This window comes from Camelus ferus, chromosome 22 (genome assembly GCF_009834535.1).
Source record: "Camelus ferus isolate YT-003-E chromosome 22, BCGSAC_Cfer_1.0, whole genome shotgun sequence".
Lineage (NCBI taxonomy): Eukaryota > Metazoa > Chordata > Mammalia > Artiodactyla > Camelidae > Camelus > Camelus ferus.
The window spans coordinates 25,844,729-25,870,624 of NC_045717.1; the positions used below are offsets into that span (position 1 = coordinate 25,844,729).

Consider the following 25,896-nt stretch of genomic DNA (forward strand, 5'->3'; position numbering starts at 1 on the left):
GACCAAGAGATGATGATTGGAATGGTAACCACAATCCAGTGGTAACCTCTCAGATCCAACACACGGCAAATGGACAGCCTCCTCACCTCGAAAAACATCTGTTCCTCCCACAGTTTTCCCTGTCTCAAATGGAAGGTCCACTTTTATGATCACTCAGACCACACCCCCGGGGGGGTCATCCCCGATGCCTTTCTCAGAGCCCCCATCCAGTCCGCCTGAAAACACTGCCAGCACCTCCTTCAAGATGCACGTAGGATGGGACCACCTGCACCGTTTCTACTCTGGGCTAAGCAGAGCTTCTCCCAGGCCTCATCCACCAACACGGCAGCATCAGGGAACCTGCTGAAACCTGAGTCAGGCCAAGTCTGTGTCTATTCTGGTCTCCCCAGAAGCCCCGTGTGGCCCGGTCCCACCTGCTCTTCGCTGTCTGTCCTCTGCTCCTACTTCTCCCCCCTTCCCTCCTCCACTCCAGCCACACCAGCCTCCTCCCTGTTCCTCAAACACACAAGACACAGTCCTGCCTCAGGGCCTTGGCGCCTGCTGTGGCTTCTGCCTGCTGCACTTGTCCATACCCTCAAGGCCATCTGCTCCACATCCCCCGCTTTAATGGTTTTTCTCCTGAACCATGCCAGGAGCATCCGCGGGAGGGCGAGGCAAGACGGTTTCTGCTGAAGCAGAGCCTGGAGCCTCCCTTTGGGAGACGCAGCTGGCACAGAGAGAGGCAGAGAGAAGGCAGACCCAGCCCCGCGTGCACGGAGAGAATGGGTTATCTCTCGCTACACCCTGACCTCCCAGGTCCAGGGAAGTGCGGTCTGGTAACTGTAACTGGGACGTTGTTTCTCAGGAGGATGGAAATACACGGGGAAGAACGCCTGCCGTGAAAACAAGTGCAGGCGCGGTCTGCGCGGCGGGCGCCGCACTTGACCCAGGGCCACAGCCCCCCGTGAGACCGGCAGTGTCCCGGCGGAAGAGGAGGCAGAGGTGCCCGGGGCTGGGGGACGCGCCCAAGGCCGCGGGGTGCAGTGCTTTTAAAGGAAGCTTACAGGGCTTTTTGCTGCTCTTCTCTTCGGGGGAGCCCAACCCTCCTCCCCTAGGGCGTGGGCTGGGCTCGACCCACTCCCAGTGAGCAGGTACCTGGCGCCGGCGTGAGACATCTGCGTAGCTTGTAAATGGCACAGAGGCGCCCCCTCGCCCGCCCGCTCCGGTGGAGCCGCCGCCCTGCTGGAAGGAGGCTCAGGCAGCGCTGCGGGTGGCCCCACGGGGAGGAGCACAGGATGGGGACACCCAGGAAGCGCACCCCCTGCCCCCGTCAGGCCTTCTGAAGAGGCAGCCTCGGCTGATGTCTCATCTGTAGACTCACGAGGGACCCTCAGTCAGAGCCCCCAGACAGATCACTCCCAGAGTCTCACCCACAGAAACTGGCATAATAAATGGTGGTGTTCATCTGCTAACTTTGGTGATCATTTGTTACACAGCAACTGATAACTAACACACAAGACTCCAGGCGCCAGGCCCTCTCTGTGTGGCTTCCCACTCTCCCTCCCAGGAACCGCACACTATTCTCAGTGACCATCTGCTCCCTCTCCTCATTCTCTCCTGCAGGCCACCAAGCACTGCCGTGAACTTCTCACTTGCCTTTAATGGCTGATTTGATCTTACCTGTGGTTCAGCCTCTCCAAGGAGCAGTACAGCCCCGAGGGTCACTTTTTTCCCAAGCAGAGTCAACTGTCAGCTTCAGGAAAACCCCAAGCTTCACCTCAGCTTGCCCTCTGGGCTCCTAAATCTCCCCCTACCCACTCTCAGCTCTTTGCCCACCTCTCTGCATAATTTTTTGTTGTTGCCACTAAGCCAAGATGATCACGGCTTTCCATGCCGTTCGGTCCTCCTTCTTTGCCTGCGTGGCCCCAGCGCTGGTCTAGGGAACAGGCAGCTCTTGTCCGCGCTGCAGCCTCTCCTGCCCACCCCCCATCCCGCTCCTCAGGCTCAGATCCCTCCCCCATTGCCCCAACTTTTTGAAATAAATCACTCAGCAAGCCTTTCGGAAATTTAATAAGCTTGGTCCGTTTTTTTCTTCCCTCTCGCTTTCTGTCTGCAGGCTTTTTGTTGGTGCTCATGGGAAGGGGTGTTTGTGAGAAAACCATTGGCACTGATGCTATCTCGTGTTTTTGTAGCTTTTTAACATGCATGGGGGGAAAGGGGTCAAAACTCCTGGGGGTGGCGGTGGGGGAGCATTGAGCGCGACGCGGATAAACATGGATGATACCCAGGAAGACTGATGAAGACGTGTAGATTAAAGAAAACAGAAACGTCCATCAGCTCACGACTTGTATAATTAAAATTCATACAGGTGCTGGGTGGGGGAGCAGGTGCTGGCTATGCACGCGGTCCTGGGTCCAATCCCCAGTACCTCCATCTCAATAAATCAATAAATAAACCTAATTAAAACATAAAAGTAATACAGGTTCTAAGCACAGCGGAGGAAATCACAGTTTGGATCCCAGAACAGAAAAAGGACACTAGTGGGGATCCAGGAAAAGTTGGCTGAGAGTGTTCACGTCCATTTCAGCATTAATTTCTTGGTTTTGGTCACTGCGCTGTGATTACACGAGATTTTAACACTGGGTGAAGGGTGTGCGGGGTCCTCTGTACCATCTTTGCGATGAAAATTATTCTGAAATCATTTTTCTTAAATAACAAGGGTAAAGCGGGAAAAACAACAAAGCCTGGTGCAGATATGAGCCAAGGACCCAGAATAGGTTCTCCTCTGCCTCAATTTTAGAGCCACGTGTGTTAAAACAAGTAGCTGGCAAGAGCCATGTCCCCTTTCCCACTTTCACGGGATGGGATGAGCCTCTGCCGTCCCCTGCCGTCCCCTGCCAGCCATGTGCGGCTCACACCTGCTAGTTAATTTAGCCCTCCCGCCGCGGCCCCGGGAGGGGCCGGCACCGCCAGCCCGGGGAGGCTACACCCTCTCTCTGTGTCTCTGTCTCTCTCCCTCTTTCTCTCTCTACCTTTGTCTCTCTGTCTCTGTTTCTGTCCATCTCTCTCTATGTCTCTCTATGTCTCTCTGTGTCTCTGTCTCCCTCCCCCTCACCTCCTCCTCCCTCTTACACACACACACACACACACACTGAGTTCTTAGAATTCAGGACCTTCCCCCACCTTAATGGTGGTTCTCCATCACGAAATGGGCATGGCTGCCCCAGGACCCTGCTGTCCAGGTAAGGCAGGTGAGCCACCAGGATGGGGACCAGGGGCTCTAAACCTTGCTGCCCTAGGGCATGAAGACAGTTGGCAAGCAGTCGAAGGGACGGGGGTCAGCATCCAGGCCCCAGCTCCCCGTGTGCTGGCCACATGGCTCAGTAAGAGTCACCCGCAGCCAGACCCACATGCTGTCTCATCTCCCCACCAGTTTTTCTCTCCTTTTACTGCACAGAAGGGAACAGACGCCCAGAACTTCCCATCCACTGCTTCCGCTCCCACCTCCTTCTCCAGGGTGGACACACTTACTGCACAGCGGCGGCTGGGGAGCGTCCAGTCTCTGCGTCCCTGGGTCCCTCCGGGGGCTTCCACCCAGCCACCGACGGCCATGGTACCAGGAGCAGAGCTTTCTGCACAGCCTGTGCCAAGTCTGGTGCCCAGCCCTAGCGACAGGCCGCCCGGCTCCCCTCCGTCTGGAGACGCCAGGAGCCCCACACCTCAAACATTCAGAAGCCAAGTGTGCCTGCAGCATCACGTGGGCCTCATCGGGGATGGGCTGCGGGTCCGCCCGGCCCCGTCCCACAGTGGGGGCAGGTTAGCGGCAACACCCGACTCCTTGTTTGGCAGGACAGGAGGGCTGCACACCACGCAAAATCCTACACGGCCCTCACAGTGCCAGCACACACGCAGTCACACGCTAGACACAAACCACATACAATCAATCACCCAGTCAGACGCAGCCCCACGTACGTGACCACACAATCACACGCACAATCTCACACACACCACGCCGGGTCTGGGAGCCCACGGTGACCCCCAGGAGATGAGGGTCAGCGGCCAGGCGGGCCAAGGCCCCACCTCGGAGGACCCCTGGGAGGCCACTCAGACACTCCTGAGCAGTGGGCCTGGATAACCCGCCTGCCCCCGCAACTGGTGTGGGGGTGGCCGCCTGTGGCAGGAACCGAACCTACCAGCCCCGCCCGCATGCGACCCTCACCCCAACTTCAGGCCTTGTGGCCACCCGTCCGCAAACTGTTACCCCCAAATCCTTACTTGTTTCACTCGCAAGCAAGGGACTGGCTGAGAGACGCCACAGGGAGAGAATCCAGGGGCCCCGGACCGAGTCCCCGGAACCCTTCTCCTCCTCTTTGCCCGCCGTTTCCTGCCGCAATCCCCCCCCCCAAGCCTCCAGGGCCCCCGCTGAGGCACCGCCGCGGGTGGGAAGGCGCGAAAGCGCCGTCGGGGGTGAGGAGCCCTGCGGCCCCGCGCGGCCACCCCCGCCGCGCCTGTACAGCCCTGAGTGGCCGCACAGCCCGTCCAGGTGTAGAGACAGCGGCGTCTACACACCGCGGTGCGTGCCCCGCACGGGCCCGGCGAACCGAGGCGCGGGGAGACGGTTGCCGCCTCACTTCGGGGGACCCTGGACTCACCGCGCTCCGCCCGAGGCTGCAGCGCGGCCCCGCTCCCTCCGCGAACGACCCGGAGCGCCGGCCTCGGGGACGGGGCGCGGCTGGGGGCGGCACCAGGTGGGGGCGCCGCCCTCCTCCCACCGGGACGTCACCGCCCCGCTCACCCCCGTAGCTCCCCTTGCCCGCCCCGACTGCGCCCCTTACCGCGAGCACCTGAGCCTCACCCTGGCCGGCTCTCAGCTCGGGCACCGCTGCGGTGGGGGCTCCGCGAGGCTCTGAAAGGACGGCTGGGTGCAGGCGGTCCTGGGCGCCAGGGCGCGAGCCCAGGCGGGTCTCCTGAACATGACCCCTGCGTGAAAGGGCTGGGCCAGCAGACGGGAGTGGGCGGGAGGCTCCCCCGCCAGCCACGTGGGGAGGTGGGCTCTGGACCCTTGGGCTTCCTGGGAGCTGCCGGAGGCTTAGGGTTCCAGGTGGAGGGCATGGCCTGGGCAGGTGAGCCCACGCGGGCAGGTGCCCGGGAACAGAGGGCAGGGGAGGGGTGCCTGGGACCTGGGGGAGCAGACACTCAGGGCCAGAGCGAGCTTGGGGCTCTGTGAATAGCCACAAAAGCTTACTAGACGAACTTTTAATTTTAGGGCACTTCCAGATTCGTGGCAAATTTGTGAAGCTAGTACCAAGACCTCTTGCATGTTTGGCCCCGTTTCCCCGTTCCTGACAGCTTATTGAGCGTGAGACGTGCTCACAGCTGTGAACAGTATTTGTTAATCCCTTAGACTGTGACTGAGTCCCCAGGGAGGAGTTTGCATCCCACAAGGACACCACACGTCAGGACAAGTGGCCGCTTCGCAGCAGAGCTGAAACCCGGCTTCAGGACCAGCTGGCACAGGCTGCAGGTCGGCTCCGACACCTCCCTCCACACAGGAATCCCTGCAGGATGAAGGCTCCCCCAGCCCTACTGCACCACGAAAAGGCAAAGGCCCAGGCACACATATCAAAAGCTGTGTTTAATTGTAAGGTTCCAACAGAAGCAAGGCCAAAACTGCAAACTTCAGGAACTAACATCTGCCTTTGAATTCCTTGACATTCGTCAAACTTCCAAAACAGAGAGGAAAAAAGAAAGATTCCACACTCTTACACCGATGTACAAAATGGCTTAGAGGAAGGCGCAGTCCTTAGAGGGAGGGTGGGGGGTCCACTCGGGCCCTCGCCCCAGGATGCCCTGTGACTGCATCCGGGATCACGGCCTCCAAGGCCAGCACCTCCTGTAGGGCCAGTAGGCCCAGCTACTCCACTGCTCCCCCACCTGTCAGGCCGCCCGTTCTTTTTAAAGAAACACACAAACAGGTGGAAGACATCTTCTGTTTTTTAGCCATAAACACCCTTTCTCCCTCAAGAAGAATGGCCGACAGACAGTGAGTCTGTCTGGCGCTGGTATTGTTTGGAATGGATCATGGTTGGGCCCGCCGGCTCTCTCTCTGCAGCACAGCCACGGGATATGCAGGACACAGAGCCGGGCTGCTAGGGCCAGGGAGTCTATGTGCCCTCACCTCTCGTCGTGGACGGGAGGGAGCAGGCAGGGCCCTGGCGGTCAGCAGCCCCAGGCGCCTGTCCAGGCCCCGACTCAGTTGCCAAGCCATCACACAGGGGGCCGGCGGCATCTCTGTCGTGAGGTTCGGAGAACCCTGTCCGTGAGGTAGAAGACGCAATGCCAGTTCCAGAACATCCTCCCACCTTCCAGAAGCTCCCCGCCTGTGCTGCAGCTGGAGGTTGGCGAGGTGCGTGCACTGGGTGGGGTGCTGAAGAGCGTGCAGGTACCCACGGCGAGGATGGGGGCGAGTTCCTCGAAGCTGAAAGGCAAGATGGGGCCAACCGGAGAGGACTGAGGGGCAGCTGCGCCCTGGCCTGCCTGAGGGGCAGTCCAGGGGACTCGCACCCCAAGAGGCGACACTACCAGAATTTCAAAAAGTCGTGGCTGTTTATTAAAACGTGGAGGAGCTGGAGCACAGGCGCTGGGCACTTCCCAGGTGATGGAAAGGCGTGAGCAAGGCTTGGCCGCTCACCAGGGCTGTCCTCAAGGCCCCCAACCCAGAGGCGGGTCCAGACCACCCAGCCGGGGACAGTCCAAACCCCTGGGGGGCCCTGACGGGCAAAGGCGGCCCTCCTTCAGTAGGCAGGGCCCCTCCCTCTCCTGCCCCAGGACCCGAAGGGAAGCAGCAGCGGGATAAGCACCAAACATGGGCGCAGCTGCAGCCACCGGGCGACTGCCACCCCCTGCTCGCCTGGCGGTGGCCTCAGCCGGCCCGGGGCGTGCACGGCCACGAGAGCTCGGAGCAGGGCTGGGGTCTGAGAGGGTCCCAGGCTGGAGGAGAGCGAGGAGCCACGGGCCGCCCGGATGTGCGCATCCGCTAGACCAGAGCACCAAGTTTGCAGGCGCGGGGCCGAGTCTGCGCCCCTCCCCTAGGCCGAGGGGCCCGGCAGGCCCGTGGGCTCCGGGGCGAGGCCAGCTGAGCTCTCCGGCTCCTGGAGGGGCGCTGCATGGCCCGTCTCCTCGGGCGCAGCCGGTTCCGGGGACTGCTCTGCGGGCCGGGGGGACGGGGCCGGCTCTTCGGCCCGAGGCTGCTGGGAGGGGGCGGTGTCTGAGTCGGGCCGGGGCTGCGGGCCGTCGGCTGAAGCCGGCGCCCAGGCGGCCTGAGGTAGGTCCTTCTGCAGGAGAAGAGAGATGGCTGGTTGGGAAGGCTTGGGCGGGCCGCGAGGATGAGCGGAGGGCAGGAGTCCCGCCCCCCGAGGCTGGAGGTGCCTTCCCGGGAAACCCAGACCCCAGCACGGGCCGACCCTTACTTCTTCCCCCTCCGGAAACTTCCAGAATGAACCCACCCGTTCTGTGGCAAAACCAACACCCACCGGGACTGAGACCTTTGGGGACGGTGGGCACTGAGCCCAGGAAGCCTTCCAGAGGGCCTGGGAGAGGGTCCGAGTGTCAGGCTGACTGACCGGGGAACCTGGAGGCCTGGGGCCTCGTGCATGTAACAGGTGCTTGGGGGCCACATCTATGTGGACAAATTACACACATGCCTGACGGGCTCAGAGCCCCCATCGGGATGGGACAGGTCTCCTAACTGGGCCCGCAGGAGACACCGCAGACCAGCAGTGTCCTTGAGAGTCATGAGGACACGGCAATGGCCGTGCACTAACAGAGAGGCCTCTGCCCCTTCCCTCTTTTTTTTTCAAGCAAGAACAATAGCCCAGCTGGGGCCCCTCCCGCAGCAGGAGCAGGTGCGGGCACCAGAGCCCCGTGGCAGAAGCATCACCTCCCGCGGCCGCGAGCACGTCCCCCGCACCCCCACCGCAGCCACAGGAGGAGCCCGACACCCACGACAAAACCCTGCAGAGATGGGAGACACCGCCCATGGGATGTGGGCTGCAGGGTCAGTGGCAGCGCCAGGAGCTCTCACTCAACTTTAACTCTAGTTAGGGCTTATCAGGCTATTACTTCTCGCAGACAGTCATAGCAAACTGGTATTCACCACAAAGCCGCTGCCCGTCCAGAACACGCCCAGCTCCCTGCGCCAGAGCGCCAGGGCACAGCTGGTGACGAGCGTGCAGGGCACCAGGTAGAGGAGGGCGGGCTGGCCGCGCTGCATGAGTGCCAGCGCCATGAACGTCACCAGGAGGCCGATGCCATAGGCTGCGGGGACAGAGACGGGCAGCGCATTACCCAGCCAGTCCCTGGGCCCAACACCCACGCTGCAGGAATGAGGTTACAGGGATGGGAGGCGCAGAGCGCGCCAGGGCTGTGACCCCAGGGCCTGCCGGGGGGGGAGGAGGGGACACGGGTGTTCGTGGAGGTGCAAACGTACCCAAATATCTCATTTTCATAAGCCTCTAGTTAGAAAAATAATTCAAAGTCGTGTATGTGCAAAATAAGGGAACCAATCCTTTGATAACCGAGTTGTGACTATACAATAACGGTCCCTACAGAGCACCTGGGAGGCACTGGGGGTGGAGGGCAGGGCTTCTGCGCTCTGCTCTCATGGTTCAGAACAAAACAACGTGTGTTACTTACGGACATGTGAGTGCAAAGGCATAAACACCCAGACACATGTGTAGACAGTGTGGAGAAAAACAAGAACGCGAAGGTGGTGAGAGGTCGGGGCCCGCCCAGGCGCAGAAAGGGCAGGCGCGGTCTGCGCTAACCCTGCAGCTGTGAACGTGCAGTTATTCCAAATAGACAGTTATAAGAAAACACACCGTCTGCGGGACATCTCGTCCAAGGCGAAGAGCCCGTCTCCAGCCCATGCTTCCCCTCTGGGCTGCCTGCTCCGACCCTTACCTGTGTGCTGCCCAGTGACAGGCTCAGCAGGGAGAGCCCCCACTTATCTGCCAAATCAGGGTTCACATGGGGAAAGCTCTGCAGGGGCTCCCGAGGGGGGCGGCATGAGAAGGGAAGGGTCAGGTTGGACTGCCTGGAGCTGCAGGAACCAGGTGGGAGTGGGCGGATGCCAATGGCCCAGAAATACACCGGGAAGGCCGGCTTACATGGCACTGATGGGGTCTCCCCTCACCGGGGTCAGGCCGCGGGGCCTGTGCACTCTGCACCCCCGCTGTTCCTGAAGAGCTGACCCCACTGGACAACAGAATGAACTGTGCACAGTTTTAAAAACAACTGGGTTGACCTGAAATGAGGAAATGTCCTTTTGGCGTAAAGGGCTTTGGTAACAAAAGAAACAGAAGACAAAGGAAAAAAGAGGAAGACAAAGACAAAAGGAAGGAAAAACCATGGAGTGAGAAGTGAACTGTGACGTGGATGCAGGCCTGTCCCCTTGACCCAGATGGAGGACAGGCGAGGCTGAGCCCCTGGGGAGGGGGCTTACCGATGGTGCAGGCCACGAAGTAGACCCTGGAGGACTGCACCTGGATGTCGAAGCGGTGGCAGTAGGCCACGAGCAGCCCTGGGGGAGAGAAGACGTGGGCCAGGCTGCAGCCCTAGTCGGGCCCGGGTGGTTCCACGGGAGGAATCAGGTGCCCTGCGCCCCTCTCCAGCTCAGCACAGAGCTGGGGCCATGCTGCCCGTGACGCGTGGCGGGTAACCCAAGACCTCAGGCGAGCACAGACCCCAGCACGGAGGCTTGTGGTGGGGTGGAGGGGCCGGGAAGGTCCCACCACGGGATACAGGCTGGCTGGCGAGGCAGGTCTGTGCAGCGGGACCACACAGCAGGGCTACCCCAGAGCTCCGACGGGCCACCTCCCTGCTGCACGCACCCGCTCAGCACCGCGTCCACCCCTGGGCCCCTCTGGCCTGACAACTCCAAGGCCACCCAGGCCGCCCAAGCCCAGCCCCAGTACCTGGGACCAGGATGTCCCCGAAGCCCAGGAGGGAGAACGGCCGGTCACACAGGGCTAGCGGTGAGGTGTTCAGTCTGGGCACCTTCAGGACCATGGGGAGCTGGGGAGAGCGGGGAGGCAGCAGTCTCCAGGACCCGCCGAGCCCGCTGCTCACGCCGGCTGGCGCCTCGACCATGGGACACTACGTACCTTCTCGTGGGTGGCTGAGTCCGAGGGCCCGGTGGCCACCTCCACCATGATGCTGTTCCCGCTCTAACAGAAGGGGGTGTCAAAGGGGCTGGGGCGGCTCAGAGGGGTGGGAGCGTGGGCGGGGCGGGTCAGAGAGGGGGCGGGGCGGGGCCGGGCAGCTCAGAGGAGTGGGAGCAGGGGCGGGGAGGGGCGGGGGTTGGGCCCACCTTGGTCAGGAAGGGCGTGATGAACACGAAAAAGACATCGTAGATGAACAGCACCAGCAGCAGCAGCGTGCAGGCCTGGGGACGGGGCGTCCTGAGGGCCGTGCTCGGGACACCCAATGCCTTCCCAGCACATGGACCCGCCGGGACGCGTCCCCGCCCCCACAAAGCTCAGGCCTCCCCCAGGGGGACGAAGCCCTTAGGCCGCTCGCTGCTCAGGAGGCAACATCAGGCTGAGGCTCAGGGAGAGCCAAGGTCCAGGTTTCCAAGTTTCTGATGGAAACCCAAGAACGGGGCCGGCAAGGGACACGCAGCCGTGACTGGCTGGTGGTGGGTTTGAGGAAGGGTCACCTGTCTGCACGTTTCCCCATGTGTTTCTGAGTTCTTCCCACCGGGAACCAGTGCCAGCTGTGTGCTCGGCCCTACGCTCTGCCCTGCCTGGTGTCATCTGGTTTTCCCTACTCTGTCCACCTCACTGCGCCCGCCCAGTTGTCCCCTTGGCCACGTGGTCACTGGTTGCTGTGAAGCGACTCTACAGCTGATCCTTAAGCCCTGTCACCAGGGAGGTGGCTGGGGGACAGATGAGCAAAGATCACGCCGCCCACGTAGGGCCAGGCTCAGAGTCCGAGGCCTCAAGGAGGCTCACGGCAGGCAGGCACTGGGCTGATGTGAAAAGGTCCTGTTCCCTAGTCCCAGGAGCACCCCTGCCCCTCCCCAACAGGGCTCTCACCTTGAACGTGGGGAGGCGGATGGTTTTCAAGGTGTAGAGGCAGAAGGCGATACCCAGCGCATCCTGAAGGATCCAGGCCCACCTGGAAGGCAGCACAGCGTCACCCTGGGGATGGAGCTCCACGGAGAGCCTCCACTTGCCGGCCCCGCCCCGCCCCGCCAGCACCTCAGCCACCAAGTCCAAGCCGCCCCGTGAGCTGCGAAGACGCAGGCGCTGACACAGGCAGCAGCTGAGGTCCTGAGACCCAGGGGGACGGGTGGGCAGCACTGGCCGGTAGGAACAGGAGTGAACCGACCCCCGACCCTGACACCACAAGGCCAGAGAGAGGCAGACATGTACGAGGATGTCTGTCCCTCTGCAGCCATGTCATCACACCCAGATAGCAGGACACAGGGCAGGGGTGCAGGGAAGAGGGACTGGGCATCCACTGGAGTCAAATTTCCTTTCAGAAATACTTTAAAATATTTTTTGCTTTTAGAAAAATGAAACCCCCAGCCAAGCATGTGCCACACAGACTGTCTCAGGAAACGGGCTTGGGGCTGCTGGGGCCCTAAGGACAGGGTCTGGAGTCCGTGTGGGAACAGCAGATCCCTTCGCAGCCCCACCTTCAACAGGGCGCCCTCCTCAAGGGGCCACTTCCGAATTTGCAAGTTAAAGCCACGTAATGAACCCGGCTGCTTAAGCTGCTCATCAGCTTCATGGGGTCTGAGCGGCTAAGCCGATGAGAGCCTCGCAGGACAAGGAGCAGGGTCTCGGCCGCCGCGTGGGCGCCAGATGGTGGACACCACAGCCTTTTCTAATTTCACGTGAGGGAGCAAGCCTTCTGGCTTGGCTTTAACCACGAGAGTTCACGTTCTCTTTGTGTACAAAGGACTCAAAATATTTTCACGTTTTCCTTCTGCCAGTTAAATCTGTTGTGGCTTAAATAGCAGCACAGCCAAAAGTGTTTAACTGCCTCGGAGAAGCTGGGAGAAAGTGCCAGATGGTGTCAGTGACGGCAGGCAGCGGGGGCGGGACAGGCGCCGTGTCCCCGTGCCTGGGCGCCGGGCCACCCTGTGGGCTTGCTGCCTCGATGGGGAGGCCGACCGGGGGAAGCGGGTGTCTGGGGGAGCAGGCCTGCCTCCCTGACCTCCCTGGGACTGCAGCCAGGCTGCCCCAGAGCCCACGGCCCGATGCCCTGGCAGCAGTGTGGGCGGCACCCCACGTCCAGATTACAATCGCGGCTCCGTGGCCCGGGGCCGACCGCAGGGCAGCCATAGCCGAGCGGCCGTCAGCCGAGCCCAGGCGGCACCTGGACGGCGTGCGGCCTCCACGTCCAGATCACTGACAGGAGAGCTTTTCATAACCCGGGCTGGCCTGGCTCCAGGAGCCCCAGTCAGACGGCTTGGGGTGGTCAGAGCACCCGAGGACAGCACCACCCCCTGCCCGGGCCTCCAGGGCTGCACTCACTGGTCCTCGTTCCGGAATACGCCCCACACCACGCTGACAGCCACGCACAGCAGCGCCAGGAGCAGCGTGAGGACCTGTGGGCGCTTGTGGAAGTAGGGTAGGCTGTTGTCCGGAACCCTGCAGGCGGGCGGGGGTGTCAGGGGCCTCTGACCCTCACAGCCCCATCTCTGCCCAGCACCCCGAGGGCCGGCTCAACTCCCGCCCCCAATGCCCTCAGCCTCCCTGCATCTGGCCTCCTGCTGAACTCAGGGCTCTGTTCTAAGGGGCCCCACCAGCCTGCCCACCTGGCCCCCACTTCCTCCCCTTCACCTTGTCCGTGAAACTCACCTTCCCTCACCTTGTATTTCTAACTGGGAGGCTCCCAAGGGCAGGGCAGAGAGGGTAGGGCCAGGTCTTAGCGGGGAGTGGCAGTCACTAAGCCAACCCTGCCCCAGAGCCCACTGTCGGGTCCCAGCCCCAACAGTCCGGCCTGCTGTGGGCCCCCGCTCTCTCACCCTGAGCCCTGCTTTCTGACCCTAACCTGACCTCGTCTAAACCTGCAGTTTCCCACCTGCTCCCTGAGAGCCGCCCCCCACTGCCTCCCCACTCTGCTTTGTGCCTGAGACCCGTGAGCCCCGTGCCAGCACTGAGTGAGCACCACTTGTATGCCCGCACTGTGCCCAACAGACCGAGGGCCGCAGTAGAGAGGCCTTGGCACCACTGAAGCCACAGAGCCTCGGAGACCAGCTGACGGGACGTGGATGCGGATGGGCCAAAAGGCACAAGGGGGGGTCCCCGCAAGCAGAGTTGGGGGTGAGGGCCGGGTGGGGGCTGCCCCCAGGGGCTTACCTGCATTTGCAGAACGGCAGCCTCTGGACGAGCGGTGACAGGCAGCTGTAGAGGCCTGTGGAGGAGGCCAGGCAGAAAATCCCAATGATCGCGTAGACTGCAGGGCAGGGCGGACAGTGAGGGGCGGCCCGGGGTCCCCGGCCCAGGCCCAAGCACCCATGCCCCTGGGCCAGAGGGTCTCCCCAAGGAAAGGGGGGGGCAGCCCCACCCGAGGGGCCTCCTCGAGGGCCGGAGACAGCGGCCAGCACGCGACCCGGCCTCCCCGCGGAGCCCCGGGGCGGGCCCGGGCGGGCGCACCGAGCTGGTCGTAGAAGTGGTAGAGCAGCACCAGCATTGAGCAGCACGTGACCACGAAGACGCCAATCATGGCGGGCGTCACGTCCACCGCCTCATCCTCCTGCTTCGCGGGCCCGTCGTCCCGCTTGTGCTTCACGTACCTCCTCGAAGGGCGCGGGCACGGGCGGGTCAGGGGCAAGGGGCGGGGCGGGCATTGGGGCGGGTCAGGGGCACGGGGCGGGGCGGGCAGGTCAGGGGGGCGGGGCGGGCAGCGGGGCAGGTCAGGGGCACGGGGAAGGGACGGGCAGCGGGGCAGGCCGGAGGGCGGCTCACCGGGACACGACAGCCACCCCCTGCCCTGAGGGCTGGCCCCTGCCCACCAAGCGCGCCCGGTCTCTCCCGCCCCCGGCTGGAGCCAGTCCACCCTCCAAGAGGACGGGACCAAATGGGGCACCGCGGGAGCTCTGGTCCTCACGGTGAGGGCTGCTAGAGGTGGGGCTGCGGTCCCCGGGGCCGAGCCGTGATGGCCAAGCTGGGTGGGAAGCTGGGAGAGACCCTCCACTCCCTCAGGAACCCCCGGACCCTGGCCCTGTGCCAGCCCCACCACGGGCTTCCCTGGGACTGCCAAGGCGAGGTCTCCAGTGTACGTCCCTGCCTGGGTGGGCCCGGACCCTGCACCCTGGTGGCAGAACAGAAACTTGGGAGCACGACCCTCGGGGCCTTTCAGCGGCTTCCTGGGTATTCACAGCAGCTGTGTTCCAGACAGCTCTCAGGGCATGTGGACGCCCCTCTTGTAGTTCCTTCCCCATCATGCATGCACGCACCATGCAGGGCACTCACTTCCTCACGTCCCGGCTCCCGGCCCAGTAGCCCCCAAGAGCGACAGTGCCCACGGCCATGATGAAGATGATGACCATGTTGTAGTCCAGCATGGGCTCCTTGGGTGCGTACAGCGCTGCCCGCACCGCCTGGCCGAAAGTCTGCCCAGGAGAACACAGCCGAGCTTCAGGTCGGGGCGGTGACCCAGCCCCTCCCCAGCCAGGGAGCCGAGGCCAACCCACGCCAGGGGCTGGGGGCCGGGAGACCCTGCCTCGCCCCACACCCTCACCCACCACTCCTGACCCCAAAGAAGTGGGATCTGCCGGGACAAGCTTTGCACAGGGTGGGCGAGGGGCCCATGGACCCTGCACCCAGCCATGTGTGTGAATGAGGTGGGTGCAGCCTGGGCGGGATGAGATGTGGAGCCTGCAGTGGGGATCGGGACATTTGCTGTGAACCCTGGAAGTGTCTGCAAAGACTGGCTCTTCCCATGTCCCCTGTGTGCTGAAGCTCGCCTGCTCGGGACCCAACTCCCCAGATCAAACGGCAATGGGGCCTCTGGTCCGTGGGGCCAGGCAAGTGTGAGCAGCCAGGAGGGCATGAGGAGGGGTGACGCGCAGGGGCTCTGGCATGTGGGCAGAGAGCCCCTGGGGCGTGGGCAGCTGTGGCCAGGCAGAGCCTCTGACGCCAAGGTTCTGCTGCTGGCGCTCACAGCACCGCAGGCACACCGCTCCTCGGGCCTGGACACGGCTGCAGGCAGGAGTGGGGCTCCACCTGGAAGATGTCCAGCATGTCTCTGTGGCTGAGCAGGGCCACAGGGATGCCGATCTCATCATACTGCGTCTTGTTGCCTCCTGGGGGGACCTGGGGGAGGGGTGGGGGAGGGCAATCAGAGGCCCACGGGGGTGGGGAGGCTGCCAACTCGCCCCACAGCTCAGCCGCAGAGCCAGCTCCTCTCCCCCAGAGAGCAGAAGAGTCCCTCGTGTGTCCTTGGGGACCCAGAGGGGAAGGGGACACGGCCAGGAGGGCAGCCTGCGGGCTCAACCCCTCCCGCTGGGGTTGGGTGGCACCAGTCGGCCCTGAGGGCCTGGGGGAGAGGCTGCTCCTCAGATGGCACGCCCAGAGCTACACCCCCAGCACTGCTGGCCCCCCAGGCCTGCTCAAGACCACGGCCCAAAGGCCCATGCCACAGCAAGGAAGCCAACTCCTCATCTCCCCCCCGCCTGCTCACTGCCCCCCGCCTCAAGCCCTTGCCCGGGCCGGGCTTCCCAGGGTCTCAGTGGCCGTACCAGCGCCTCCTTGCTGACGATGAGCAGCCCACGGGCCCCACTGCCCTGGGCCAGCCTCACTTTCTCGTAGAAGGTGCAGTTCCCCCGCGCCACCATGGGGAGCTGGTTGGTGAAGCCTTTGGCAGGGAGACTGGAGGGAGAGCAGAGCACGGAGGCCGTCCAGTCCTGCACCTGCAGGAGAGACTGAGGGAGGGTGGCGTTCACGCCACTACCCGGGGGCTCCAGGCCGCCCACACAGCCTCATCTCGAACCCCCGTCTCAGCCCCTCACGGCGCTGGGGGTGCTGCACACGCACACCTGTGCACACGCACACACACCCTGAGAACCAGGCAGGCTGGAGGGGCGTGGGGCAGCGTGTGCTCAGGGGAACCACTCAGAAATCCTCCCTGCGTCTCTCCAGTCCATTACTAACACCACAAAGGGCAGGTGGGAGCGCTGGCCTCTGTGGGGAGAATCCACCCCGCAACTGAGCCCCTAGTGGGCACTCCGAGTCCCTCTGGGAGGGGTGAGGCCAGACCAGACAGCAGCGTGTCCTGGGCTGCCCATCCACCCCCTGCCCTGACTCCTCTCAGGACCCCTCTGCCAACACCCCCGTCCAACATGGGCTGGGGGGTGGCTGGTGTCCCCTCCAGGGGCCGATCCTTGGCAGGGCCCTGACACCTGTCCTTTATGACCAGAGAAACCAGGGCCCAGAGAGGTTAGGGAGCTCCTCAGGGGAAGCCCCTGCAACACCAGCGGAGGTCCTTCCTCCGTCCCCAGCAGCTCTCTGCAAGGTGAGTCCCCAGAGGCCCCAGGGAGGGGCAGAGGGATGGCGGCAACTGAGACAGACAAGACCCTGAGGCAGATGCCACGGGGGGGGGCCCCCAGGGAGGGCCTCGGCCGGCACTCACCGCTTTGCTGAGGTCGTGCGGCAGGTGGGCCCACTGCGGGTTGTACAGGATGCAGTAGTCCTTGCCTCTGGGGCCTCCTGTCTCGGGCACCACGTGCACCATGCCATACTCACAGGCCACCTGGATGAGGGCGATGGCAGAGGGCTCGGCTCGGGCTTTCCCACCGCACCACCTGGCTGGGGACAGTTCCCTCCCTCCAACAGGACAGCCAGGGCCTGACCGCACACGTCTTAGGGTGGGGACACCAAGGAGGGCCAGGGAAGCCTCCTCAGGGAGACCTGGGTGCTGACCACAATCGTGCCACGTCCCTTCCCTGGGGTTCCAAGGGCAGGAAAGGGGGAGCCCTCCTGGGACTGAGGGGACAGGGGATGAGAGCCCCACACCTCTGTCACCAGGCAGGGTGTGTCAGCAGATCCGTTCCCAGGCCTGAAGGGTCTCCCGGCGCCCCAGCAGGTTCAGGGCTCACCCTAGACCCACAGGCTCCTGGGAAAATGGCCTGTGAGCCACCAAGCTAAGGCCCTGTGGGCTAACACTTCACTTTCCCAGGGGATGGCGGAGCCCAGGTCATGTGACCAGCACCTGACGGGGCCCAGGCCAGTGGGTCACAGCCCCCACCTCCACGGCTCAGGGTGTGGCAGGAAGGGCACAGTGTGAGGGGCTGGGCTACCCTGGGCGGGGGCTGCTCCAGTCACAACAGATGGAGCCATGGGGGCAGCAGCAGGACCCAGGCGGCCGACTGCATCCCCTCCCCAGCACATCCCGGCCAGCAGCGCACCACTCCTGAGAGCCGCGGGCAGCGGGACTGCCCGGGCTTCCTGGCCCACCACTCCCAAGAAGGGGGCCAGAGTGCCGGGGGCCAGCCTCCAGTTCCTCCTGCTAAGGTGTTCACGGAGGGCCTCACAGAGTCCGCATGGACCCCCGCCTGCTCTGACATGGAGTAAGGTCTAGGGCGGTGGGCTGATTGTAGAGGACAGGGCGGCCAGACACACCGGCCAGTGGGGCCGTGGCTCCGAGTCTGAATGCAAAGCGAGGCAGAGGGGCAGGAGCCCGAGTCCCCAGAACACTGGAACCCTCCCTCGAGGGCAGTGGGGTGGCCAGGGCCTGGGGCAGGAGGGGCTGGCTCTCACCTTCCCCGTTTAATGCCAAGTGGCTCTGTCTATGTGAAACAGCAGCGCTTCACAGAAGTGTCCCCACTACCTGCTCGCCCTCCCTCCTGCCCGGACCACTGTGTCCCTTCCCACACGCTGGGCTCGGCTGGGCCCACAGAGCCCCCACGAGGACTCAGTGGGTTTCACAGCATCAGGCCCAGGTCCGGGTTGCTCTGCCCCTGGGCAGGCTCACCCTGGGTCAGAGGGAGGAGAGGTCACAGAGAGCCTCATGCCAGGAGCCCAGCCATGTCCAGGCATGGGCCCCTGAGCCCTCCCTGGCCCTTTGACTTCTTGGGGCTGGAAGGACCTGACTGGACCCCAACTCGCGCACTGCACACTCGGTCGGGCTCTTGGGGCCTACCCTTCCGTGTTGCCTGGAGACCGAGACGGGGACCACACTGCTCAATGTCCCTGAGGATCTGCCCTGGAGACAACATGTGGCAGCAGCTTGTCTGGCCACATCCACGTGCCGGGGACGGACCCATGCCCAAAGGTGGCCTCAGACTGCGGCTTGGGGGAGCTCCAGCTTGGCGGGGGTCCTGAGGGTCAGTGGCCTTGACAACAGGCCTGGCCCTTGGTGAGAGCACAGCAGGGACCTGCGGCAGGATTAGGAATCCCAGCCCCCAGTCTCTCCCCACCAGACCACCCCCAGACCAAGCCCAGCCCTGCGCTCCTGCCCAGGGGCCATCCCTGCTCACAGCCCCCGGCACCCCCTCAACCGGCTCCCGCAGGCAAGGCCTATGCCGCTCTCAGCTGTGACTGCAGAGCTGGGCAGTTACAACAGAGGCCAAGTGGCCGGAAAAGCCCAACATGGGTTTGGTCCTTGGGAAAACGCTTGCTGACCCCTGGTCTACGGGGTCCAAGCTGCTGGTGAAAACAGTCCTTTGTGTAAAATGGGGATGGACATAAATATTCCTTTTTAAAGAGATCATTTAAAAGCAAGAATGAAAAAAACTTTTTAAGCGGGGAGGGTATAGCTCAGTGGTGTGCTTAGCATAAGCACAAGGCCCTTGGTTCAATCCCCAGTAACTCCATTAAAAGTACATAAACCTAATTCCTCTAAAGTAAAATTTTTTTTAAGTTTTAAAAAAATGTAAAAGCACAAGTGCAGACTTCACAAATCCCCCCCCCCTTACAATTTGCGTTAAGAAATAAACCAGAGAGTGCAGTTTCACTGTGAGTGTGGTCTCCTCCCCATGGAGTTAAAGGGCTGGGGGAAGTTCTTCCAGAGGACCCGGGGCTGAGTGTCCCGAGTTCTAGCACGGCCCATCCCAGTGTGGAGAACCAGAAACAGTCGGGACTACCAAGGAGGGCCACCTCCTGACATGCCGAAGGTTCGGCAGCTTCTGGGGAAACTGTGCCTCAAGAGGAGGAAAACATCCACATCAGGAGGTTCAAGAGCAGCTAACAGGTCCAGGCTGAGAGCACTCTTCCTAAGATGGCGAGTTCCAGGAGAGCGTGGGATAATTAGGACCTGGGAAGCTTAGGAAAAGATGTTCAGGTGGAGGACAGGGAGGGAGGGGGAGCGGGACGGGGCAGGGGGCAGTGGAGGGGCGAAGGGGCAGAAGGAGCTGGGGCAGATCTGCTGAGTAGCAAGCCCCACACAGACCTTTACGGGGCTTACAGCACCTGGGGGGTGGGTCTGCCTGGGGAGGTCCAGCCCCTTGCCCAAGGTCACAGGATGGTGGAGGGTGAGTTTAGGGCTGTGAGCAAACAGTGTCCTGCCCCGGGGAAGGTGAGTCTCACTCTACTATGAAGAACCATACCCAGGGTTCTGTTCTAGGAAGAGCTGGCCCAGGGTCCCCCCTCACTCTCTCCAACACTCTCCATGGCCCCCTACACTCAGGATAAAGTTCAAAATCCTCAGCCAGCCGGGAATAAAGCCCAAACGCCCCAGCACATGAGCCTTCCAGCACCCGGACCCCACCTGTCCAGCCCACTCCCCTGCACCCCAGCCCAGGGAGGCCGCAGGTTCAGCCTGCCCTTTACCCTGGGGCTGGAGCCACTCCCACTGCCGCTCCCTCTCCGGCCCCCCAGCTGAGGGGGAAACCCCAGCCTCCCTGCACGGGCACCTGAAGGGCCTCCACTGCGGTGACACCTTTCTCAGGTGTCACCACCGTACCACCCCACAGGCCAGCTGCCGTGGACCTGCACCGTCTCTAGATCATCTGGCCCTGCTCCCATCACCTGGAACACCCTCCTTCTACCTTCGTGACCGAGCAAACTCCTACTCATCCTTCAGAGCGCCCCTTGGGCGCCCCTGCCTCTGAAAAGCATTCCTAGGCAAACTGAGTCCCTCCTCCGGTGGCGTTCCCATGACCCTCCATCCACCTCTCCCTTTGCCCTCGTTTGAAACACCTGGAGAGCTCAAAGTCCCTGCCTCCAACTGCTCAGGCTGCTGAGGAGGATGAATCAACAGGGCTGGGGGAAGTCTGAGAGCTGGCAAAGAAGCTGAGGAGGGGGCCTCCTAGAGAGCTACCGGGAGGGAGGGTACAGCTAAGCTGAGACCAGAAAGATGACCAGGGAATTCAGGGAAACAAAGAAGACCAGCGAGCAGAGGGCCTTCAGTATAGAGGCGGAAAGAAAGGGGAGCTTCCTGACAGCCAGATCACAGACGCTCCTGAATGCACCAGGAACCACCAGAAGGCTCTCATCTGGACACAAGCCCTGACACACTTTGAAGGAGATCACTCCTGCCACGTTGAGTATGAACTGGGGATGCAGCGGGGGACAAAAGTGGCCTCGGGGAGAATGTCAGCCTCCTGGAGCAGAGGTTGGGGGTGGGCTGGAGCAGATGGCTCAAGGTTAACAGCCCAGTTTGTAAGGTTGTTTAGGGGCACCATTTCCTGAGCTGTGGGACCCGGAAGAGAGGGAAGATTAGGAAATAAAAGATACGCTTATGACAATGTACATCAGCCGTCTCGTGGCCAGTCCCCCATTTGCACCGGAGACCCTTAACTTTAAGCAACCAAGAAGTAGCATGCTGCGCGTTCATGACCCCAAACATCATCTCACTGACTCCGCACTGTACACTTATCCTCCTTTTGCAGGCGGGCAACTGACGCTCAAAACGGGGAACTCCCTTAGCCAAGGTCACAGGAGGAAAGATGGGGCGGCGATTCGACCCCATTCCAGGACCCCAGTCGCTTCCCGACACTGCCAGACACTGGGTGCCACGCTGGACAGTTTACCACCACCATGGGAGGGCCGAGGTAGCATCGCGCCCAAGGGGAAACTGAGGCTCGGAGAGCGGCAGCCCCCTGGCCAAGGCCACGGAACCAGAGAGGGGCATCCCGGGCTACGGTTGGAGACGCCGAGACAGACCAGCAGGCCCGGGGGGAGAAGGGGGGGGCCCCAAACTTCAGACTCGGGCGGGACCAGGTGACGGTGAGGCAGGGAAGGGCTTCCAGGCGGGGAAGGGAGACGGGCCGGGGACAGGCTCACAAGGTCACGGACGGACCCCGGGCCCGGGGGCCGCCCGCGAGGGGGGGCGCGGATCCCCGAGGCTGGACCCCAGGCCGGGCCGGGCGGGGCCTTGCGCGGGGCGGAAGGGCCGAGGGCCTGGGGCACCGCAGCCGGCGGGGCCGGCGGGGTCGGCGCCGCCCTCACCTGGGCCGTGAGGAGGAGGAAAGCCGCCGCTAGCCGCGCCAGCGCCGCAGCCGCCGCCATGTCGCCGGGTCCCCGCCGCAGGCGTCGGCAGATGTTTCCCAGCAACGCCCCGGCGCGCTCGCGGCGTCGCGCAAACGCCGTGCGTCCGCCACGCATGCGCGCGGGCAGGGGGCAAAGGGCACGGCGGGGGCGCCTGCGCACAGCGGCGCGGCGCGGCGAGATGGCGGTGAGCGTGCAGCGGCGCTGGCGGGGCTGGCGGGGCTGGCGGGGCTGACTCTGGCCGCGCTCCCGGACTCACGCTCTCTGCTTCCCCCGCAGGACAAAGAAAAGAAGAAGAAGGAGAGCATCTTGGATCTGTCCAAGTACATAGACAAGACGATCCGCGTGAAATTCCAGGGAGGCCGCGAAGGTGAGGCCCCGCCGCCCGTCCCCTCCCCGACCGCATCCACGAGGAGTACCCGCGGCAGTACTGATAACGGATGCCTGGGCCCCGCTTTAAGCGTTTGGCCCTGACAACTTGTGCCGGCCAGTTGACGGCGGCAGGAAGTAGGAACGGTAACGCCCCTTTTGCAGGTGGAGAAGCTGGCCCAGAAAGGGGACCGACCTAACCTGAGGCCGCAGTGGTTGGGCTTCACGACTCCGCCTCTTGTGGGTCCTCTCACCAGGCGGCTGCTCCAGCGCCTCACTGGTCCCTCTGCACCAGAGTTTCCCAGGCTCGGCGCTGCTCACATTGGGGCCACATTGCTTTCCTCGTGGGGGCCGTCATGGGCACTGCGGGGTGTAGAGCAGCATCCCTGGCCCCACCCACCCGATACCAGGAGACCCCCCCCCCAAGTCCTGACAAGCACAGATGTTCCCAGGCGTCGCCCAGAATTGCCCCAGTTGAGAACCCTGTCCCTAAAGTCAGTTTCAATGAAGCTGCCAGGTGGACCTGTTAGAAACAAACCGCATCCTGTTCACCGCTGTTTCAGGGTAAAGGATCAACCTCTTGTACCTGAGTAAAGCAGGGAGCTCTTGACTACCACTGGGCTGTAAAGGTACCTGTTTTTCCTCTGCCTGGAGTGCTCTTACCAGGATTACTGGTTGCCGGGTTAATTCAGTCATTTTCTCCACCAGCGACTCAGGCTCTTGCTCTAGGAAGCCTTCCCTGACCCCCTACACCAGGTCGGGCCTGTTTATTATAAGCTCCAGCTAGCACCTGGCACGGCTTGCAGCTTTATGAAGCTTTACGCTCGTTGTGGGGGGGCTTTAACTCTGCATCTCCCGCTGGAATCTGGTGAGGAGACAGCAGGAAGGAGGTCGCGCTGCAGGCTGGGCAGCCCGTGGCAGAGCCCCAGCTCATCCGCTCATTGGCTGTGGAACTTTGGGCAGGTTGCTGCCCTCTCTGAGCTTCAGTCTCCTCATTCGTGAAAGGCTGTTAACTCCACGCACCTCAGCAGCAGCAACGAGATTAAAGGGTGAAAGGCGACTGACGTCTGGCTGGGCTCCGGGCACTTAGGGAGCACCCAGTCTGCACCCTCCTTCTTCAGCTGCCTCTGGTCTTCAGTTTCGTCTTGTAAGACAGGGACCCAGACGCCTCGTCCTCTGAGACGTGCATGACTGGGCAGCATCAGGGCGCCTAGAGACACGGCGCCAGCCAGTCAAGGTGCCCGGCGCAGTGAGAGTCTGAGTCCGCACAAACCCTGGCACCACGCTGGCTCTGGGAAGTGTGCAGAGACGAGGCTCCTGCTTCTGAGGGCACCTGTGTTTGTCTTCCACACTGCAGAGCGAGTGGCCACCCGTTAGCAGCTTAAATGACACAGATTCTTATCTGACAGCATGTGGGGCTCTGGGTTCTGGGTGCCTGGGGCCCAGGTCTCTGCCAAGGTTGCAGTAAAGGAGCCCCTCTGCAAGCCTGTCTCGCGGGCCCACCCACCGGTCGATCCCCACAGTTGTAGGACCAGGATCCCCGTCTTCTGGCTGGAGTTGGCCAGGGACCCTCTGGGCTCCTGTCCGCAGCGCGGCAGTCTGCTTCTTCAAGACCAGCGGGAAAATCTCGTTTTTCAAATCTTTTGTCAGAAAGAGCCCATTCCTTTAACTTCTCACCTTTCAGGACAGGACCCCACCACCACCGCGCAGTCTCCCTTTATTTTCACTGAAAGTTGACCAACTCACAGACCTTAGTTACCTCTGTGAAGCCCCCTGTCTCTGTCATAACCTGACCATGGAGAGACATCCCATCGTGTTCCCAGGTCCCCTCCCACACCAAGGGGATGGGGTTCCCTAGGCTTGTTCGTCAGGTTGGGGGGTGCTGGCTCTGTCTCTGTCTCAGAATCCCACCCACCTGCCTCAGGGGTCCCATCCCGGTGGGGAAGGCAGACCCTGGGTGCAGGCGCGCTGCTTTGGCTGCAGCCAGTGCCCGAAAATGTTATCACATTTGTCACTCCAGCACCCCGTTAGGTGCTGTCATGGTATTGGATCCACAGGAGGGGGACGAGCAGGAACAGAGCTGGGCTCTTGCTCAGGGGGGGCTGGCGCTTTCCCTGTGGAAGACCAGACAGTGAATATTTTCAGCTTTTCAGGGCAGACGGTCTCTGTCACAACTACTCAACTCTGCTGTTGCAGCAGGAGAACAGCCACAGGCGACACTTAACAAATGGGCGTGGCCAGGTGCCAGCTAAACTACAAAACGGGCGCAGGCAGATCTTGCCGACTCTTCTGGTCGGGGTGGTTTGGGGTCAGCTGTCACTGCTCCCGTTCCAGGGGCCCTTCCCTCGCCTTCCCTGTGGTCCCCCGCCTGTCCTGTCCCTGGAGAGGCTGCTCCCACCTTGTGTCTGGCTGGGGAGCGAGCCCCCTCACCGGGGGGTGCCCCCGTCTTCGTGTGCTGACTCCCCAGTAAAGCTGGCGCCTGCCCCAGTGTCCGTAGCCTCACGCCTCTCCATTTCTCTTCTGTCCTCGGTGATTCCGACAAGCCAGTGGAATCCTGAAAGGGTTCGACCCGCTCCTCAACCTCGTGCTGGACGGCACCATCGAGTACATGAGAGGTGAGTGAGCCGGCAGCCCGGCAGCGTCCTTGCCGGGCCCTCCTTGCTGTGCCAGACCCGCCAGGCGCCTCGCGGGGGACGACCGCGAATGCGGCGCCCTGCGGGCGAGCCGCCTGCTTGCTCTCTGCAAGCGTCAGGAGGCCGCCGTCTCAGGGCCTCAGAGACGGGGCAGCGTTCCACTGGCCTCATCACCCGTCCCGAGCGCGTGCTGGGGCGGTAGTGTGCCCGGTGGGGCTGCACAGCTGCGGGGGCGCTGTGAGACGAGACAGCGGGCTGTCCAGGGCTCGGCCAGCCCTCTTGTCCCTTGCCCCTTATTCCCTTCCCTCCAAGTCCCCAGGCCCTCCGCACATGGTCCAGCCGGTCCCGGCCCGTTAACCAGCAAGTCCTCCAGCTTAGCCTGACCGAGGCATGAAGGGGGCGTGGGCAGGGGTGGGGGTCTTGCCCCCCAGCAGCTGTTGACGTTGAGTCACAGGCTACCCTGGCTGAGACTTCACCCAGCCGCTCAAAAGCGTCGCAGACCAGTGGGGAGGGGCGCTCTGTGGGAGGAGCGACCCCGTGGGGCCTCTTGCTTTGCCCTTGTTTTCTGTCTTCCCGCTGGTCTGCCCGGAGGGCCCCCCCCCCCCCCGCTGGGATCCTGGCGGCCTCCCTGGGGGTCGGCTTTCTGGGTCAGGACAGGCTCACCTCACAGGGCTGCTGGGAGACCAGGTGAGTTGGGGTGTGCCCCTGGGCCACCGCTGCCCTTACTTCTGGAGAGCCTGCTCCCACGGGGCCCAGGCTCCGGAGCCACACCCCGACTCCGTCTCTGATCGCACTGGGCCTGGGCGTCGCAGTGACAGTAATGGAGACTTAACTGCCGTGACCTCAGAGGGGCGCTCCCTGGAATGTTGTCACCTCCTCAGGTCACTCCCCCCATGTGAGCAGCGCAGTGACCCTGGGGGTGGGTGGCGGCCCGCATGGCTTCTGGGATTTTGCACATGGGTTTTTATTCTGGTTGCACATCCGAGAACATGGTCCCCACCGTCCCCCGGGTCATGTTCCTGTCGTAGAAGGAGGACAGCTCTTCCCGGTCCTCGTGGTCCGTCAGGGAGAGGCCCTAGGCCTGCCCCACCGGCTGGCACCCCCACCCGACCCCGAGGCATGTTTCCCATCCTCCCAGGTCTCTGAAGCTGGCGCCACCTCCCTGCCCCTCTTCCCCCGCAGACCCCGATGACCAGTACAAGCTGACAGAGGACACGCGGCAGCTGGGCCTGGTGGTGTGCAGGGGCACCTCCGTGGTGCTCATCTGCCCTCAGGACGGCATGGAGGCCATCCCCAACCCCTTCATCCAGCAGCAGGACGCCTAGCGCTCGGGGTGGCCGGCACGCTGCTTCCCCGGACTCTGCAGGGCTGCCCTCCCACCTTACTGGCCACCCGCAGGACCGGAACTTTCCTTTTTGTATAGATTGTGTTTTTGTTTTCTTAATAAAACTGCAAACCTCAAGTGTCCAGGA

The 25,896-nt window shown here is 62.8% G+C and overlaps 3 protein-coding genes across 9 annotated transcripts in view; 1 reads left to right on the forward strand and 2 right to left on the reverse strand.

Annotated features, from left to right (window-relative positions):
- The window catches only part of TMPRSS9 (transmembrane serine protease 9), a 47,391-nt gene extending 42,715 nt beyond the window's left edge, over positions 1-4,676 (reverse strand). The window contains 1 exon segment of the mRNA XM_032466034.1: positions 4,632-4,676. The gene's annotated coding sequence lies outside the window, so the exon portion shown is untranslated.
- Positions 4,677-5,595: 919 nt separating this feature from the next.
- Positions 5,596-21,513, reverse strand: SPPL2B (signal peptide peptidase like 2B). 6 transcript variants are annotated; one of them, XM_032466039.1, is made up of 15 exons: positions 21,384-21,513; positions 16,627-16,746; positions 15,737-15,919; positions 15,222-15,311; positions 14,469-14,608; positions 13,650-13,792; positions 13,353-13,449; positions 12,525-12,641; positions 11,076-11,157; positions 10,349-10,423; positions 10,143-10,205; positions 9,954-10,053; positions 9,482-9,559; positions 8,135-8,295; positions 6,931-7,313 (listed from the first exon to the last, which is right to left on the reverse strand). In XM_032466039.1, the coding sequence occupies exons 1-15, from the start codon at positions 21,441-21,443 to the stop codon at positions 7,068-7,070; spliced, it is 1,755 nt and encodes a 584-aa protein (XP_032321930.1). In that variant the 5' UTR covers positions 21,444-21,513; the 3' UTR covers positions 6,931-7,067. The 6 variants fall into 6 exon arrangements, with proteins under 6 accessions (XP_032321927.1, XP_032321926.1, XP_032321928.1 ...); XM_032466040.1 differs by having other exon boundaries at positions 7,175-7,313; positions 8,068-8,295; XM_032466036.1 differs by lacking the exon at positions 8,135-8,295 and having other exon boundaries at positions 5,596-7,313; positions 13,650-13,789.
- On the forward strand, positions 14,935-25,896 carry LSM7 (LSM7 homolog, U6 small nuclear RNA and mRNA degradation associated). 2 transcript variants are annotated; one of them, XM_032466067.1, is made up of 5 exons: positions 14,935-14,939; positions 21,604-21,609; positions 21,702-21,792; positions 24,335-24,406; positions 25,607-25,896. In XM_032466067.1, exons 2-5 carry the CDS (start codon positions 21,604-21,606, stop codon positions 25,747-25,749), a joined length of 312 nt encoding a protein of 103 aa, XP_032321958.1. In that variant the 5' UTR covers positions 14,935-14,939; the 3' UTR covers positions 25,750-25,896. The 2 variants fall into 2 exon arrangements, with proteins under 2 accessions (XP_032321958.1, XP_032321957.1); XM_032466066.1 differs by lacking the exon at positions 14,935-14,939 and having other exon boundaries at positions 21,427-21,609.